The following is a 20,000-nucleotide window of genomic DNA, read 5'->3' on the forward strand; positions in this document are numbered from 1 at the left end:
AAAAAACTGGGGGAAAAGGGAAACATTCGTACGTGAGACGGAACTTCGTGCAAACGTCCTTTGGTGCTGAAGCGTCGTGATTGGCTGCTTACGCCGCTGCAAGGTAGAAAAGTCTCATAACTTTCACTTCGTGTCACTCTAAGAGAGACAAGTACAGGAAAAGCGAGAATAATCCAACTTTAGAGAGATGATCTGAGCTTTGCTCTGTAAGAGGAGAAAGGTAGGAAAACATTATGAGCTCACAGTTTGTTCTTTTATTACACTTCAAGTCAAGGAAACTAACCGTTAAAGTGAAAACCTACTGGAATTTTATAGCGCGACCTAACTACTAGCAGATCGTAGTAGGAGATAAGTTTGGCTCGTCCAGAAACTTGCCAAAACTGTAAGACATATCCCCCTATACTGTTGGATTATCTGCTCGAAGAAACACTCTCAACAGTAATAATTGATTAGTTTCCAAAGCGATCTTGGTTTCGCTGTCAGACTCGATCGGTTTTTCATTGCACAGAACCGCTTCAAGTAGATTCAAGATTTTCTCTCGACAACAAAACGGTAATTGACATTATCTCTTCAAAAAATACAAGCCTGCAAATAACAGGCCGTCATCGGACAATTGTCCGGTAAATTTGAGGTTTTGACAGGTAAAAGCTTAGTCTGGTCGGACAGTCTGTGATTCAATATAGTTTGAATTAGTTTCCGTGCCGTAGACATGTCTTTGTGAAAAGCGTGCAAATGCACAAATCAGTCACGCTTTGTAGACTAGTCACCAGTCACGACCACTTCCAATTCGAATTTCATCTAATTGCGCAAATTTTTTATTCAATTGACCCCGAAACTTTTCAGGGGAAACTTGCCTTCAGAAAAAGTCGAAGAATTCATTTCAGCCAATTTTCAAGTCTCTGAATACTATTGTGAGTTTTTATACTGACAAGCTGTCTACGCGGGATTTTCCCGTGGTTTTCTGGGAAACTTGGTACGCGGGAAAATACGGAACACACGTGTGGTCAAGTGAGTGAAGGCAAACTAGGGGTACAAACGTTTGTAAATTTGTCAATTTTTAACGGTAAAATAATACCTGACTTAATGTAAAGGTCCCCTTTCTGTTGCTAGTATCAATTTTACACTCAATTGACTTTGCTTTTAAGCAATTCGAATTTGCAACCAACATTTTGGCGAAGGGTCTACACTGACATACCAAAATGTCTCAAATGTCTCTTATTTTTAATTTCTAACAACAGAAAAAAAAAATGTCCGACCAGACTGGCTTTTTGTCGGGTCAAAACTTGTCTTTGGCCTGACAAATGACCTGCTTATAGACAAAAATTATTTGCAGGCTTGAAATATATCCTACGTTTTTTTTTTTTTACCAGAGAATTTGGAATGTTTGTCTCTTGGGGGACATTTGCGATTGTTTCTGATCCTGAGGCCTCGGGGGGGGGGGGTACTCCCTTATGTGGGCTATATAGGTATGTGCAGCCCCAAAGGGTTAATTTAAATTACTCATGCAAAAATAAATGTGTGATCACACGTGTGATTATTTATAAGAAGTGTGAATTACACTAAAATCACACTAAGATCACACTTTTTCAGACTTCAAATCACACTTCTGCAATGTGTGATATACAGTGTGAAAGAAGTGTGAAAGATGTGTGATCACACGTGTGATTTTTTTATAAGAAGTGTGAATCACACAAAAATTACACTAAAATCACACTTTTTCACACTTCAAATCACACTTCTGCAATTTGTGATATAGTGTGAAAAATGTGTGAAAAAATTGTGTGACTTTGTGTGACTTTGCTTGAATCACACATCTCTTCACACTTAAATCACACTTCTCTGTTGCATAGAACATATGATAGCCACATAATTATAGTCACTGCATGAACAGTGAGTTTTATGAAATTGCAAATGTAATACATAAAAACAGCTGAGGCAAAAGCCCAGAATTATAACAAAAATATGAAATAACGAGACGTAAACAACAATTTAAACATTGCAGTTACTGCAACAAAATACAATGAATTAAACCTTCATTACTGTACACTTATAAAAATATATTGACATGATATCTGTCGAGTATGCAAAGGAGGAGCCCACACCAGATTAAAGACCAGCTGGAACATCTTGTTTCTGCTCAAAATTTATTTTATTTGCCACATTTGAAGGTTTCTCTAATATGGCCTACATATTTAACCTTACTAACATTTTTTGAAGATTTAGCTTCAAATTCAAAGCTGGAAGTTTTGCCCTGAAGACTGCTGTATATTTTCCTTCAGATCCCACAGCTTATGATGGAAATTATACTGACAGTATTGTGAATCGATTCTCACTTAGCTTTTAAACCATGCACTGATGTAGTTCTGTTTGTGAATACATGCTTCAAGCTTTTGCGCTTCAACAACTAGAACGAAAGCACACCGCAACATGTAATTAACATGATAGGTTTTGTTCAGTTTCACCACTTAAGGCTACATGTAAATTAAAAGCAATCGCTCATAACAGAAACATGATTTCATATCAGGTTCTATGACAAGCTTTCAATTCTTTTTGGTTTAAGTTATGACTGTAACACAATAATTAAAAGCAGAAATGGACAAGAAAAAAGACAAAAATCCAAACCAGGAGCCCGTTTCTCGAAAGTTCCGGGCACTTTTCGGGCCCGTAAAACCAGTTTTAGTACATCTGTATCTAAAAACGGAGAGGTGTATACGCCTGAAACTTCTTGTATGAAGAGAACCTCTGTTTATATTAAGAATATGTGAATAAAACAGCTCTGTAATCATAAGGTTTGAGATTTTGCTACGGCTTTCCGGGTGCGAAAACTTTTCGGGACCTTCGAGAAGGTCTGGCTGCTTGTATTTGCCAAGATCGAGTTTAGTGATGTATTATAAATCATTACAGTACTGATCATCAAAAACACTATATAGAGTCTTAATCCAAGAAGGTCTGCGATTCTTTATACTTACAATTGTTCCTAGAGCGAAAAGATCCAAACTCTCTTGCTTTTAAACATCAGTAAGCTCAGTAAAATTGACCTGCTGCAAAGTAGTTTGACTGTTTGATTCAGAGCATTGCATCATGGGTTGTTGTAGCACTCATTCCCAGGGTCTACCAGCATTCAAATCCAAGATGGCGGCTCGTTTCTGGCATGTTCGAATCCCACAAAAGAACTAGGCTTTTCAGAGATCTTTACACAATTTAGAGACCTCCCAAAGGCTGGAAAGTATTTAGAAATCATTTGCAGAAGTGCATAGTTATCCCAAAATATTTTACTACTACAGAGCTGCAAAATATCGACCTTTTTATGAGAAGGATGAAGTTAATGCAGTAGTCATGATAAAGACAGGAACGTTGGGGCCTAGCTTTATATCCACATTGCTGGTATTTATGATAATATTGTACCATCAGGTTTTTAATAAGAATCACTGATTAGACAATAAACTATGCAATTCCTTGAAATTCCAATAGCATTCCTAGGAATTCCCAGAAAAAATTATTCCCAAAAGCAGGGAATTCATCTTGCAAGGGTAAGAGAAATAATGTACTACCTCAGCTAGTGCAATTAATAATGCATTATAATTAACCTAATAATGAAACTGTTTGTACAGGTTAAGATTCCATGTGAAGTGGGCACTTTAATAGACAGAAAACAAGAGAGTACATAAACAAAACTATAGTTAACTCATTCATCATTGGGTGTGGACAAAATGTGGGGTAGGCCATGGCCTACCTTGTGGCCTACCCTATGGCCTACCGGTGGTCGGATTTTTAAAAACATAAACAAAACATCAGTAAGAGTCGAACAAGGAAGGTGGCATAAAATTATATCCCTCAAATGTATTTATTTATTTTATTTATTTATTAACCTTCGGCCTTCTATTACATATAAAGAAAAAGAAAAAGAAGAGGAAGCAAAAACAAAAACAAAAATAACAAACAAAAAAACAAAAAAAACAAAAAAAAGACACAGCAAAACAAAACAAAATGGCCAGGGGAGCTGCTACAGCTTAGCCAATTACAGCGGCCCCCTTAGATATAATTAAGAGACATGGGGGTATACTAAAAAATCACTAACATGATTCTCAACATCGGAGGGAATGAAACAATGCAAATCTTACAGCACGCAGCCCTGAAACATCCTATTTCTCGTTGTCCTCGATGTCTAGCTTCCCCAGCCAAGCAATCAACCATAATGGCATGTTAAGAGGGAGGGGAAGGGCCTGGGGGAGACTCCCAATCATAAAAAAGACGGGGATGCTGGTCACAAATTTTGGAAAGAACCTCCAAGAGAAATTTTTTTTCTCCCATAAGAGGTACCAATTCTTACATAAGACATTATCTCCTGTCATATTTCTCAAAAGCTCCCGCTGTGGACCTTTTCGAGGCTAAACACCCTAAGAGGAACCAAAACTGTGTTTTTAACCCCTAAAGATATGGCAAGCATCCCCGTCATTTATATATGGGACTCCCCCCTCCCCCCGGGGGAAGGGCCAATATTACATGGTCACTGAGAATATCCAAAATGGCGGCTCCACAATCCATACCGACTGGCAGTTTGTAACGTATAGTGGAGTGCTAGTGTAAACATGTAATGAATGGCATTTGTAACTGTTTGTGTTAGTGTTAGTTAGTGACTTTTTAGTATACCCCTATTAGAGGGATACAAGAAACCACGAGGGATATAATTTTATGCCACCTTACTCATTCGACTCTGTTATGTTGTTAAAAATCTGACCACCGGTAGGCCATAGGGTAGGCCACAGGGTACACCATGGCCTAGGCCATGGCCTAGGCCATGGCCTACCCCACGTTTTGTCCACACCCTTCATTACTCAGCCACTACTTACTGATATAATATGCTAACTCTAGTGTTCTTGGCTTTAAAATCTTAAGGTTTCATACACCTTATTCCAAAATGGCCGCAATTTTAGTATTCTTTTGTTTACTTGCAAATCAGCCCTTATTGCCTCGTTTAAGGGAAAATATTCTTTTGAATTTCGAGTTTAAGAACGAGGCAACAAGGGCTAATTTGCAAGTAAACAAAAGAATACTAAAATGGTGGCCATTTTGGAATAAGGGGTATTTGGATTACTTTTAAAAATATACAAAAGTACAGTACTTCATGCAATCTCCCTAAAATATCACACTCTCTTGGCATAACGACTCGTTGAATTTCTTTTATTTTTGTCTAATGAAGAAAGGTGTGATTGAGTTATCAAAGCCTGCAAAATCACACTTAGACACTTTGCTGATCACACTTATCACACTTCTTATGTGTGAATCACACATGACAAGTGTGATTAAAAGTGTGAAAAAGTGTGATTTTAGGAATCACGCTTTTATCACACATTCAAGTGTGATCACACAATTATTTTTGCATTTTTTAGCCGTTTTGGTCATAAATAGGATATCGATTTTAGCTGATTTTGGACATTTTGGTCATAAATAGGGTATGGTTTTTACACTGTAGCCTTGATATGGGTATGTTTTTAAGAAGAAGCCACTTTTTTATCAGTACCGAAAAGAAAATCAACAAAAGCCCTTCACAAATTATATTTACGGTAATTTAACATTGGTCTGAACTAAGGAACTAATTATAACGCAGGTCTGAAACAGGTTTTGATTTAAGGGTCAGGTCATAAATAAGGTTTCGAATTTTTGGTCAGGTCATAAATAGGGTAGGGATTATCGCTGATTTGGTCATAAATAGGGTAAGGGTTTTGGGAAGCGGTACGCACACGCCCACCCAAATTTTCTGGGAGTACCCTCCCCCCGTCCCTAGGCGTTACGAAATTGCTTTTTCACGCTTTTGCCCGCGATCCGAGAGCTTTTCTTCAGTCCCGATGACGTCTTTTTGCCTTTTACTAGCAATAAGTCCAGTTTTAGAGGAATACCGCTCAGCGGTTGGCATGGCATTTCATAGCCTGCGAACGCAGACGTATTTCCGGCTGTCGCTTGTCTCCACCGAAAAATAACTTCTGCGAACTCGAGCCACGAGAAAGATTCCCGTGACGTCAGCAACCAATCACATTTCACCTTGCATATCCGAAGAGGTAACACGCAGAAATCGTGCGTGGAGCTCTCGCAAACGCGTGTCAAAAAATGGCCGAGGATGTGTTGAGGAAGGTTTGCGAAGTTTTCGGGTTTGATAGCCTCAATAAGCATCAAGAGAAAGCCTTGCGATTTGTTTTTGAATCGAAAAGCGATGTTTTTGTAAATCTTCCAACTGCATTTGGAAAGTCTGTTGTATTTCAGGCTTTGCCCATTGTGTATTCTTGTGTGGATCCAACTGGTGAGAAGAACATTGTACTCGTTGTTTCGCCGCTGATTAACCTGATGAAGGACCAAGTCAGCCGCTTAAATTCACGTGGAATAAGCGCAATATCACTCAGTGAGATTAGCTCCGAGTTAGAGATCAGAGCAGTTGAAAATGGAGGTTATTCCATCGTTTACGGTTCACCAGAGTCTCGGTTAGGTGAGACAAAGTGGCGAAAAATGTTGTCAAGCGATATTTACCAAAATTCAGTCAGAGCTGTCACTGTAGATGAAGCACATGTCATTTGCCACTGGTAAGTTCTGTTCTATTTAGTGATTGCCGATGTAAGAGTATGTTGCGAGGCTAGCGTAGTAACCTTGTTTTTATATTCGCATTTTCATATCTTATTGTATTGAAATTCCTCCTAGCTGTGTGTTTACATCGGCAGTTCCAAGACACGTGTTGTCGTATTTTGATCTTAAAGTGCAACTAACCCCCAAATTGTTTTTTCGCTTATATAAATCTCCTTGTTTTTCTGATCACCACTGCGAAAAAATTATCGTTGTAACTACTTTCGTTAATTTCCTATGATTTTTCAAAGTTCCTAAAATTGGCTGTTTCCGCGCCCCATGGCCGAGCAATAGCGAAGAGTGGGGCGAGTTGGCTGTGACGTCATCGAACGACCAACAATGTTTTGCTTATGAGGAGAATGTATGGGAACATGCGATAGTGTGATTCAAAATCGTTGCAGAATGTAAGGTAGATGTGTTGTTGGAGGGAGTAGCAGTGCAGCAAGCTCAGGAGAGAGCTGTCCTCTTTCTTCGATACCTCTGCATCGATGGCACTCGTCCAGAAACGGGGAAAAAAGACGAAAGAAGTGTGCTGACTTGTACGAAGGCGGACCGAAACAGGGAGCCATCGAGCAGTTCTTTGATCTCGGGTTCACCGCTACTGTAAAAACCTAGAGATTTTCATGGCCTGTATATTATACTCTAGCTTCTAGTGCAAAGCTCGACATCGTCAGGGTAGATAAGACACGAATTTGGGATAAGCTGAGAGCCATCTGACTATTCTATCAAAACGAGCCCCAGAGTCGCAGACCAAAACAATGAAAACTAGGTGAGATAAATATACGGCAAGTCAATCGCATCGCGTTTTTTGCCCTCCAAATAGAGAGTATTGTAATCGAAGAGTCAACGACACGTACGTCCCACAACGAAGTGATTAAGATTAGTGAGGCTTCAAACTGCTGAACTAGCTATGTATTTTTGGATTTTATATACAACCACATGCAAGCTACACGCACGAGGTCAACAATGCGGCTGAGTTTCTCAAAGGCCCTTTTGCATACACAATTGCTTTGTTCTTTGAGCAAAGAGATATATCTGTTTCAGTTGCAAACTTAAGACAAATCGAGCATTGATAAGTATATATAAGGAAAGTAAAACAAACCATAAAGATTCGACTTTACGGACGGAGATTGTAGCGCTGAAAGGAGAATGTGCTTGTTTTCGACCGTAATGCAACACTCAGGTTAAAACAAAAGAACAGTGAAGGAGAAATGCATTCATTTATACCATACTGAACCTTTTGTTAAGTTACTAGAACGAAATATGCAAATTTGTGTAACTCACAATGTTTATATGTTCGCTGTGGCTACTTGTCCGGCAGTCGGACAGGTGTTTTAGAATACTCCATGTCCGGCAGTTAGACTTAGAAATTTTTTTATAAAGTAAAACACGGTAAAAAGCACTTAAAGACAGGCGACCCCATCAGGAATCGAACCCGAGTCGCCGGCATGGCAAGCGACACTCATGACCACTGCGCCATGGCGACTAGCCGGCAAATTTCGGAATTTTTTTAATTATTTATAGAGTTACCTTTAGCATTATTGAAAGCTAACCGTAAATAGGCTATCCGGAGAGCTATTTAGGCTAACCAGAGTGCTATTCAGGCTAACTGGAGTGCTTTTTAGGCTAACCGGAGTGCTTTTTAGGCTAACCGGAGTGCTTTTTAGGCTAACCGGATAGCTATTCAAACGTTTTGACTGCCAGTCACTTTATAATAGTCTACGTTACAAATCCCGATATACCGGGTGCCGGGCTCACCAAAATTAGTATTCAGCCATATAAACAAGGATTTGACAATGTTAACTGAAATTTGTAAAAAATAATTTTCACTGCCGGACACGGAGTATTTTGAAAAACCTGTCCGGCTGCCGGACTTAGAGACGCAGCGTTATATGTTCATACAAAACTAATTCAGTAATTGACCTTGTGTACATATGGCAAGTCTGCAATAACGAAGCGAAAAGATGAATTTTTCTGCGAATATATTCGTGTTCATTGACATTTTTATAACTCCTCAGTAATTGTAAGTTAACTCTTCATCCATGGTTTTAACCTTTATATGCCAAAATGGCCGGCAAATTGTCGATCGTGATTGTCAGTGTGGCGGGCTCGACTTGCGACCCACACTTCGAAATCGAAAAAATATATATACACCGTAGCCGTGCTAATCGTGGCTAGACTCCGAATTGTATTGCTAGATGATACAGTGCTTTCATTTAAAAGTCTTGTTCGTTTTCGATAAAATATGAACTACTAATACCCCAAATATGTTTTCACAGCGCTCAAAACCCAGTCAAACGTCTCTGGAGTGTTTTGAGCCATGTCCTTCGATGACGTCAGAAGAGGCCCGACCCAGATCCCACCATGCTCGGTCGTCGGGCAAGAAATTACAACTTCAAACGCCTGCAGAATCGCAGGGATTTTATCAATCGAGATAATTTTTTTGCTGAAGTAATATAGAAAACTAGTAGTTTTCGTTAAAGGAAAAAAAATTGGGGGGTTAGTTGCACTTTAAAGCTTAAGGTATATGTACGCGAGTGTCATATTCTATCGGTGAATTTTATTGGTCAACAACAAAACAAAAGTTTTGACGTCACAGAAATCATTCTCGTGGCTAGAGTTCGCAGACGTTATTTTTCGGCAGAGACAAGCGACAACCGGAAATATGTCTGCGTTCGCAGGCTGGGCATTTCAGTTTAAAATTCCAAATTCCACTGCTAGCTGCAAAGTAGGAAGTAGCCAACACGAAGAATTCAGTCGTGTTATTTTGAGTTACAGTTTACTAAGTTAAAAAAGTCATCAAAGAGATTATAATAAACCATAAAGAAACAAGGAAGGTTAAGGATGGAGAGGATTGACACGGATTACAAACGCTACACTTGAAAAGTTTAGCCTAAACCTTTTCCAGATGCGCAAACTGTGACGTAGCTCCTTTAGCGAATCGAGATGCGCTGCTAGTGAAGACCAAGCAAAAAACAACTGAGGCCTAAGGTCAACAATGCAAAAAGATCTTATTCTGACTGTGTGACGCTGGATTGGACAAGAGAATTAGCAGGTCAAAATGCATAACTCAACTTAGCCAGTAAAAGGAACCGTTTTCGCTGATTTTCTTGATGTGATACTGTGGCTACTTTCGACACTACACCATTGATAAATTGTTTTCCAGCGAAATACTCCACTTCCGAATGACGTGTTTCTTCTGTAAGTAGAGCTCATACTTAACCGGAAATAGCGTTATTTTGGCAGGAACACATGGTTCTCTTTCTCGTTCTGTCGTTTTACTGGCACAGCGTTCTTTGAGACGAAAAACCGAGTTTGACAGAGATGAATAAACAACTGGAAACAAGTGTTGGTTTCTCGTGAAACCTTCAATAAAAGACTCGCCAAGTTTTGCGATTTGCAAAGTCAATGAAATGTCTGAAATACTCATGTGGCGCCAGCACTCAGGAATCGGTCAGTACGTACAAAATGCAGACTGCAGTTCGGGTACAAAATGCAGACTAGGTACAAAATGCAGACTAAGAAGAAAGACTGTTTTTTCGTCAAATAAGTGATAAGAGGGTCGTACAGGGGTATTCTCGTGATGCGTGATTAGCTGATTTTATTTTCTGTGAAACGTAAATTTTGGAAATTATTCTTCGTGATCCGTGACCGGAAGGTTTTGCGTGACCTGTGAAGAACTTGAATTATTCACCGATAGTCGTGATTTCACCACTCAATTGTACGTGATTTTGAGACGCGGGTCCTCTGAAAGGTTAGAGTCGTGTATCGAGAGTGGCTTGGACATGCCATTTGCAATATGGAGCCTTGACTTAGCCTTTCACGATTTTTATTTCTTCAAACACTCTTTCTAGTGTAAGAACAGGTTATTAAAAGGAGTATCTTACTTGGTTGTTTTTGTGATGCGAGAAAACAAAATTTTTATTTCTATGATCTGTGATCCTCAATTTTTTCCGTTCACAAACCATGTCATAGACCCCCTTGTACGACCCTCTGATAACATGTCATGTTATAACCTACCCCGTGTCACGCAATCGCTTTTCTGTGGTCAATTTGGCCCGTTTCTTGGTGCGAGCCTAAACCAGAGCGAACGGTTACTCGCTGGCAGGGGAAATTTGCAGATTCTTATTCACTTGCTCTTTAATAGATAATATTCCTATATACATGTACGTGTTGTTATTAAGTCTTTTTCCCTTCTTCCCAATATCTTGACTCCGTGAAGAGCCTGCCCACAAGCTGTAAGTTTGCACGTGGCTACTAAATTAACTCTGATTGAACATTGACATCATTTGTTTCTTGAATGTATTGCGTGTCATTTGAGTTTACTGACTGACCTCGCGTGGGATGTGATGTGTAGCAAATTAAAGAATGCACTGTTTGCTTGCGGTTTGTTTCACTTGTATTTGCTTGCGGTTAGCTTTTATTTGTTGGACAGGGCCATATGCAATATAATGCTGTCCTTAACAAACAAAAGCTAACCGCAAGCAAACATGAGTGAAACTACTAAACTGCAAGCAAACAGTGCATTCGGCGTTCAGCAGGTAGACAAACATCAAGATCAGGGTGTATGTGTGTGTGTGTGTGTGTCGGGGGGGGGGGAGGAGAGTACTCTATGATTTCTTTGGCACAAGTGTCCTCTGTGACCCAAGAACCCTTAGCCTTTACCACTCTCTGTTCAGCTGCAATTTTGGCACCCTAGCTATTCTGTAATATGTGTGCAGCAAAAGCCAACGAAAAAAGCCTATGCTTTGTGAGATAAGTGCGACCTTGCATGGTACGAACCCAGCTTGTTTTAACAGCCTTTAAATATACACCAGTAATTGCAAGTTCACCAACATGTTTTATCTCTAGATTACTTAATCCACGAGTTTGACGATAGGTCTCCTTTGATTGACACTATTAATACCAGTGACAATGTTAACTACATGCAAAAGCCTTTTTTGTGCGAAGTACTACCAAGGTCAGAATATCGAGAGAGGTACGTCACGCGAGCATCAGATGTCAAAATTTCTGTTATGACGACGTCAATGACTTCCTGTACAGGTGACCCAAGCTCAGTATGTTTGCGTCATTATCAGTTAACGATTGAGACTGTTACGGCAGTCAAATTTCCCTTTAAACTCACCTGAGTTGGCGTCTTGTCGTTTCTTATTATTAGCGGAAGTGAAGCTTCGCTTTTTGTGCCGTTGTGGTTGCATGTTCTAGGGAGTATTACAAAGGTATTTTCTGGCTGCATTGTGCCTAGGACAAAAACACCTTTAGAGAGATCAAAATGGTAAAGGGAAACATCAAGAACACCTGGGCTGATGAGAATTAAGAGAGGGGTGGGGAATGAGTTAGAAACAATGATAATGTCCTTCGGGTTCATGACACAGCGTTGCAGTTCAATCACAAAGAAGTCTGATATCAAAACAAAGTCTCCCTCAATATCACAAAATCTCTCCATGAATCGCTATGAACAAATCCTTTGACAAGTTGGCTATTTCAGTGGAATATATCGCTTATTATAATATAGATAAGACCCTGCGTGCGCTCCGGTTGGGCAAAAGCCCATGTTTTATCAGAGTATAAAACATAGAAAAAGAGTGTTTTATTGTTTTTCGTCGCATTACCTCTATATTGTAAAGCAAATGAAGAAGCCTAAGCCATGTATTACACTGTGATAAAACACTCCAGACATTTTGAGAACACTCGAGAAATGTGCAAAACACCCACCTGCAGCTTGTGTTTTCTACATTTCCCTCGTGTTCTCAAATGCCCGATGTGTTTTATCACAGTGTAACACACAGCTTAGGCTTCTTTATTTGTTAACTAAAGGTCTCTTAAGAGTTTTAAGCTTTCCTGTCAGTCCACAGCGGTCAGTTTTAATTGCAAACACTCGTGCGTGAAAAACAAGTGTCAAGTTACCATTTGAAACTAACAAATAAAACTATCTTGTTACGCTCGACATAAGCATAAGCACAGGGAAAACAGAACTGTTCGTTTTTCTTGTGCTCATGCTTATGCCGAGCACATTACTAGTGAAAACAGCACAAGACAAATAAGTGTGCTCGTTCTTCTTATGTTTCTGCTAATGCTTATGTTTATGTCGCGGCTGTTTTCACTAGTGCTTATGCTTATGCTCTGGTGAAAACGAGCCTTTGCATTTACCTGCAACAAAAACAAATTTCAAAACTCAGCAGTGTTCTCATTCATAATAACTAGCTGTCTAATTTCTTTGGTTTTGAGAGAGAAAACCGCTTCAAATGAATATCTTAGTATCGGTTCTATTAAGAAATGTTTTAACGAGATAATATTATTCCGTGAACAGCACTACTTAATTGAGACTTGCATTCAGGAACTGAAACATTTTGCGCAAACTTCGCCAATTCCTGAACCGCACGTAATGCAAATGATATCGATGGGAACCTAGCGAATACCATCACAGAAGAAAGTCCCCTCACCATCCAAATAGTGCATTTTGCACTGAAAGCAACTGTTCCTATCTTAGAGATCACCAAAAAAAATTCATTTAATGTGAAAAACAAAGTGTTGATGACATGTCAGTCAATGCCAAAGGCTATGATTCCTCCGCTGATTATCGAATTCTGAACTCTTTGAACCCTATCTACAAAGTCCCAGGCTTAACCATAGTAAACGCAGCATCGGCAATGTCAGAATAAGGTCAATACAGGAATACCTGTTTCTGTTTGTAGAAAACCAAAGATGGCTGATCTAAACTCTGGCTGAAATCTTCACACACGTGATTCACCTTTACAAGTGGCAATTTGTTTGCTTGTTTTTAGTAGCCCCAATCTGATTGGTGTGACATACATACATCAATCACTCACTCACTAACCCGCTCATAACATAGCCCGGACCCGTTGACTAAGAGGTTTTTTAAAAAAAAAAAAAAAAACTGACTTAAGGTTACTTCCCACCTTCAGAGGCCAAAAAAATCGTTTTTTCTTTTATTGGACAAAATTTAAGTTCGTCATTTTATCCAGTGTTTCCAAAAGAAAAACATTAAAAATCTCAAATAGCGGCCGAGTTATTTAGAAAAAACGTATTTTCAAATAAAGTTAATAAACTAGGAAGGTGTCACAATCTTGTCAACGGGCGAGAACCCTGTGGAAATTTTCGCGGCAAACGCTCATTGCTCGAATTTCATATCATTTGCATATTTTTTATTTACATCACGCACTTGACAAAAATTCCCACGTGGAAACTCTACGCTAACTCCTATGGAAAAATCAAAAGCAGAAAAAAGTCCTTGGGTAAAGAACACGAAAAAAACCGGCCCAAAGAAGAAAGAAAAAGCTCCACATTGTCAAGGAAAGAAAAGAAAACCTTGCCGAAAGCGACAAAGGCTGTTGGTTTGGCCAAACGCCTTCGACAATCTCGACATCTGCTGAAGATCCGGAACGTTCGAATATCCTTGGAACAAGTAGCTTAAAAATCAAAGTCAACGTCAGTGCAGGCTGCAAACAAGATTCTTCGTCGGAATCTGGCGGAAGTGATGAAGAAAATGAAACCCACCCAAGGAAACTCATTTCAGCAATAAGGGTATTTTTTAAGCTGTCCGTCGATTCCTCAACGTCTTGTTTTTCAGCGGCACATTTTCCGCCTTAAACCTTTTTGGCGCGGGTTTTGCCTTTGCCTTTGCCTTTGGCGTCTTTGCCTATTATATTACGTCGCCATCCTGAATTGAACTCCACTGGGCGAGATAAAAAAACATGTTGCAATGCGATGCTTTTCCCGGGAAATCTTGATCTGTTGTCATAGACCCTAGGAGGTCCTGTTGTTCCATTGGTTTGCGGTTTCATTAGGCGTGATAATCTCCGGGCGTTTGAAGCTTATGGCGAATTAGCAAGTTATCAAAACTTTTATTTATGATGTTCTTACCAGCTCTAGTCTGGAAATTGTATTCAGCCTTTTTGCTTTTTGATTCAGTGGAGGGTGAACTAATTGACACTGACAAAATTATTGGTTGTTTTTTTCATGTTTCCTTCCTTTTAAAGGCCCAGTTCACCTGCACAAGGATGGACACTTCTGACACAGAGTGGAAAGGACAGAGTTACCAGTAAGTACTGTACAAATTCACACACCAGTACTTCAAAGTTACGTGAACTAAACACTAAAGTTATTTTACAACTAAAGTACGAGCGCATTAGGGACAGACCATTTTTTTTGAGGGGGCTTGGGGGGTTGAGCAATTTCCAAAAAATATTCGTGCACAGCAAAACCTCCCGGAAAAAAAATGTGGTAGGGGATCCATAGAGAAACAAACTGAGCAAACGCTTTTTACTATCCAGGTCTTGCTTTTAAAAAAATTGCAAAAGCTATTGCCCACAAAAAAAAAACAATTTTGCTGGTTTTGAATATTACATAGTTACAAAGAGCTCGCATTTTCACCAATTACCAAGTTTCACAAGCTCTTTCAGCTCTTTAGCTGTTTGTAGACTATTTGTAGCTCACAAGATGCCTTGCCTATACAAAAGCATTTGTTAATGGCCCAAAATATTAACATATTACACCAGTGATGATTAGTATTTGGGGCGGCTTTTTAAGCTTAGCCTCCATCCTAGTCTTCAGCACTGCACTGATGAGGCCCAGAAGGCCGAAACAGTACTGTCTGCAGTTATATATGTATATATATGTATGTATGTGTGTGTGTGTGTGTGTATGTATGTATGTATGTATATATTTATATATTAAGCTGTCTGCTTGATTTGATCTTAACTACATGATCTACTATGATATAGAGCTAAATACATTGTAATAAACCAAAATTTGGTTTTAAACAATGTTAATAATCTTGGGACTCATCTTGTTTATGTCACTAGCTTGATATATAAATGATATGTGACGTAAAGATTCAAATCTCAGTCAGTGGCATCAAAATTGTCACTGTTTACAGAAGATTCATTTTCCAAGTTGAGTGGCTCATAACCACTTTGACTGGCTCCTTTTCGTTTGTTTACTTACAGATTTCATTTCATTTTGTGGTGTATATCAGTTCTGGTATTTTGTCGCATGGGGTTGAATTTGATTTCTTATCGTGTTGAAATTGCATGGTTTCTACATTTTATACTCCGCTTTTATCTTTAATGTTTTTTTAATATATTGGCTGCTTAACACCAGAATGGAAAATTATTTTGTCGAGTCCAGTAAAAAATAGCCCAGGAGCTTCTCTTTTGGGCTTACCTAAATTTATATATCTTGAACAGTAATTTCGTGCCGGTTAAAACTAACGGAAAACATTACTTACTTGCTGAAATCTTGTCAATGTATCTTAATTTTAGGTCTACGGTAACATTTCGCTATGATTAAACCCTGAGTAAAAAGTTGTGTATATGACAGTTTCCACGAGAGAGGTTTACTACGGTTACTGCTAGCCGAGGTTTCGAGCTGTTTTCACGGAACTAGTCAGTGGCGTGCATACTGACGGTTTGAGCTTTTCTCAGAAAGCAAGTGTAGCAGTGCTGCTCAGAAACATTGGGAACCGATAAAATTTCTGACTTTGCCAACGAAATAGTCCAATGCTAAACAAAAAGTGACCCTGCGTTAAGGCTCAAACTCTCTTAAATTATAAAGTTTTTTAGATGAATAGTGGAAAGAAAATTCTGATATCTCGCAGAATACCTTTTTCTAACACAAAAAACAGCATCCACCATGGAGCCCGGGCTGCGAAGATATTTAGCAGTACTTCATATATGAGGCCACTTTAAATTCTAACTTTTAATTGTCTTTTCCACAGACCTCAACTATAATATTTTCTTCTCTTTACAAGAAACGATTCTTCTTCTTGAGTGTGCATGTCCAGTGGAGATATGCTGCAGCTTTGTTGTGTCTTTCTATGTATTCTGTCTTGGCAAGTTCAGGACATCCGGAGACAAGGTGGTCAACTGTCTCTTGAAATTGTCCACAGGTTCAGCACATTAGGTCGGTGCTGTCTTTCAGGGTCCTGTTTCAGTAGTAGTTGGTTTCAATGCACTGATCTTGGACAGCAATAAAGAAACCTTCTGTTTCTGATTTGAGGCCAGGTGTACTCAGCTAATTATGGATTTGTTCTTGCTCTACATCCTTCTCCTTTGTTCTTTTCGGATACTGACCATCAGTTTGACCCTGCAACTATAGCTCATGGTTGGTTCATTCTCTACCGCTTCAGCTTCTGGTGAGCTGAGTTCTCGACTGTATGATGCAGCTTGATGGTGTATGGACATTGTTTCTTGCCACGGTCATGATCCCTTGCTATTTTGAGGAGATAATTATCTTTGGTGTTGAGATATGTGTTGAGGCCAATTTCGTAAGTAGTTTCTAATTATACAAAGCCCCTTCCACCTTCCCTTCTTGGGATATATAGCCTGTCCATTTCAGCTTTTTTCATTTTTGCCATCGTCAAGAACTTTCTTGTTTTTCTGTCTAATTTCCTAAGTTCTTCCATTTTCCAGTTTATGGTGTTGAAACTGCAAGTGACGACTGGGACAGCAAGAGTGTTAATTACGTTAATTCTGTTGGCAGCATTAAGTTCAGATTTGAGCATTAGCTGTATTCTATGGTAGTACTCTTTCCGAATTTTCTCTTTCATCTTTGCGTGTTGGATCCAATCTCCTTCATTCACACCTGGTTATTTGTAGGTGCCCTCCTGCTCTAGATCTTGTATGGTGGTGTGAACATCGATTCTGATGTTTCCGGTTTTTGCCAGCTTGCCTCAATTGAATGTAGCTTTGGCGCATTTGTCAAGCCCAAATTCCATTATATTTTCACGGAAGCCTTTGACGATTGTGAGCAGGCCTTTCAGGTCTTCGTCAGACTTGGCGTAGGTTTTCAAATCATCCATGTAAAACAGATGAGTGATGATCGAGTTACTTATTTTGTACAAAAATTATTATTATTATTATTATTATTATTATTATTATTTATTAAAGCATCAGTAAATTTAGACCATTTTGCTTGTTGAATTGAAACTTACTTTATTAGGAGGAATTGTCATCTCTATTACTCCTCTTTACGCACTGAACGTGTGGCGGAGCTAAACCATGCCTGATGAGGCATTCAACTGTCGACCGACCTCGGTTGACGTACTTTTGCTTTTGTCGACATTTACTGAGGTTTACTACTGTGTTTACACGATTGAAAATATAACTTCAGTTAACTTCAAACAAAACCCAGGAAAGCATCTCTAGTGAAAACAAACGTTATGTTGACATTTTCATTACGTCAGCTCTCCAACATCATCATTATCCTTTATCATCCTCGGGGGAGCATAGGGTGTCCACCAGTACCTCCAATGTACAAAGGTTTTCTTTGCCAATGCTTTGGCTCTCTCTCAGAAGTAACCCACTCTTTCCATCTCCTGCAGCATGGACCACTTCCAGCTGTTCCTTGGCCGTCCAAGTCTTGTCTTGCCACATTGTTGCTCTCTTCTGGGTGTATTGGTAATCCAACGCTATTTCCTGTGCATCACTGATTTTACTATCCAAGATCGCTACCTTAAATTTCGTGAAGTCACTAGCACAGCGCAAATAGTTTAAGAAAATCAACCATTTTCTAGGCTTAACTTGCACTCATTAACTGAGAAGACGATGCGTACTCAGCATTAGTTTTCTGTTCTTAGCCCCAACAGGCGTAACAGGAAGAAGGGAGAACCAAAAAAGTGGTCAATAACAAGTCTTGCAGCTGGTTTTGTGATATGTCTTCACTTTATCCTCATCAAATACCAGATGGTCCTGGAAAAGCTTGGGATTTTGGTAGTCAAACATCCGACAAAGCTTATAATCACAGTGTTCCTACTCCTAACAGCAGTTAGCTGTCTGGGATTTCTGTTCATGTCTCCTGCAAACCTGGAGGAGGAATTCTTCATGTCAGAAAATAATCGCCTTGGAAAGAATTTTTTGACAGCGGCGGAATATTTCCCATCAATTAACTCTAGACACGTAGAGGTGATCTTAGCTCCAATGGAAGAAAGGGGCAATAACATGCTCTCTGAAGGTTGCTTAGAAGACGCAAAACTCGTCCATCGAACGGTTCTGAACCTAGAAAACTTTCAAAATGTCTGCATGGTATCAAAAGTGAAACCGCAGCTGCAGAATACCTCATGCATGATGACCAACCCTTTAGAATTGTGTGCTGTGAATGGGAAGACCAAGTTCTGTTTAGAGACTATTCTCAGAGAGTGGAAAAACTCGAGCAAAATTTTATCAGATGGCCGGACATTCAAGTTTGATCAAAACTTATTTGTTAATGGGCTTCAAATTATTCAACGCAGCAACAACAACAAGGAAGGAAACATCTCTGCAAAAGCTATCAGACTCATCTACTACCTGAAAAACCCTCCGGAAGGTGATCCATCCCTGCAGACAATACGATCATGGGAAGAATCGTTCATTCGAAAGATGGAAGACCTTCGTTCAAAGATGGCTTTTACATCACTGTATTTCACGTCGTTTCAGAGCCATAATGACGTTGCCATTCACCTGTTTTCCTTTGACTCTGTGGCGCTAGCCATAACCTTTGCAGCCCTCTTTTGTATTTCTATTCTGATGATCATTACAACAATGACATCAGTACGTCCTGTCATTCTTATCCTCAGTTCCTTGGTTACAATATGTATTGCCACAGGCTTAGTGTCTTCACTGAGCATAAGTTATCTGGTCACTGATAACCTCTGGCAATCGTCGTGGATGATCACCATTTTTATGTATTGTAAAGGAGCCACAGATGCATTAATCCTAATTCAGGACATGCATAAACAGAGGCATATACCATCAGTTGAGCACAGAATTACAAGTTGTATGACAAAATCTGGTATGGCCGTCTCCACATCCAATCTTGTTTCCGTTATTATATTTGGTCTTGCACAAACGTCATCTTTTCCTGTTTTTAGGGAGTTTACCTTGGTCGTTTTGATCACTATTCTATTCTTTTATCTCATCTTCCTCATTCTTCTCATGGCATGTTTAACTCTTTGTCTGAGCAAATTCAACTTTGAGGAAACACCTTGTCGCCGTGCAGTTGGATCTGGCATTTATGACCCTGAGTCGCCAGAAGATGACACCGAATGGAATACATCGACTCGCTGTCTGTTTATGCTCACTTGGGCAAAAGCTGTTTGCAGTAAATCAGGCTCTGCACTCATTTTGATGTTCTTCATAGGCATTGTTGCTTGTGGCACGTATTCAGTCCTAGAACAAGACAGAGCATTTGACAGTCCATTAATGATACCCTCAAAACATGAAGCAGCAATTTTCCTAAACATGGAGAGGAAATTCTTCGACGAGAAACGTGTTAAAATAATTTTTACCGAAAGCCTCAGTTACAACGACAGTGATCTGCGAAAAAAACTGAAAGCATTTGGTGCAAAGTTGAGTAATGCCTCCTACAGTGAACGCCCAGTTGACAACTGGATC

At 39.5% G+C, this 20,000-nt stretch overlaps 1 protein-coding gene and 1 long non-coding RNA gene across 2 annotated transcripts in view; both read left to right on the top strand.

Annotated features, from left to right (window-relative positions):
• The first annotated feature begins 154 nt into the window (after window positions 1-154).
• On the top strand, window positions 155-18,290 carry LOC145462979 (uncharacterized). The gene is made up of 3 exons (XR_014041274.1): window positions 155-220; window positions 14,610-14,671; window positions 18,209-18,290. It is a non-coding gene; the product is annotated as an uncharacterized LOC145462979 (long non-coding RNA).
• A 24-nt stretch (window positions 18,291-18,314) lies between these two features.
• LOC145462314 (patched domain-containing protein 3-like) overlaps window positions 18,315-20,000 on the top strand; it is a 1,982-nt gene continuing 296 nt past the window's right edge. The window contains exon 1 of the mRNA XM_081445811.1: window positions 18,315-20,000. This exon is cut by the window's right edge and continues 160 nt beyond it. Coding sequence (XP_081301937.1) covers window positions 18,315-20,000 — 1,686 coding nt within the window.

Source organism: Orbicella franksi, chromosome 12 (genome assembly GCF_964199315.1).
Source record: "Orbicella franksi chromosome 12, jaOrbFran1.1, whole genome shotgun sequence".
Taxonomy (NCBI): domain Eukaryota; kingdom Metazoa; phylum Cnidaria; class Anthozoa; order Scleractinia; family Merulinidae; genus Orbicella; species Orbicella franksi.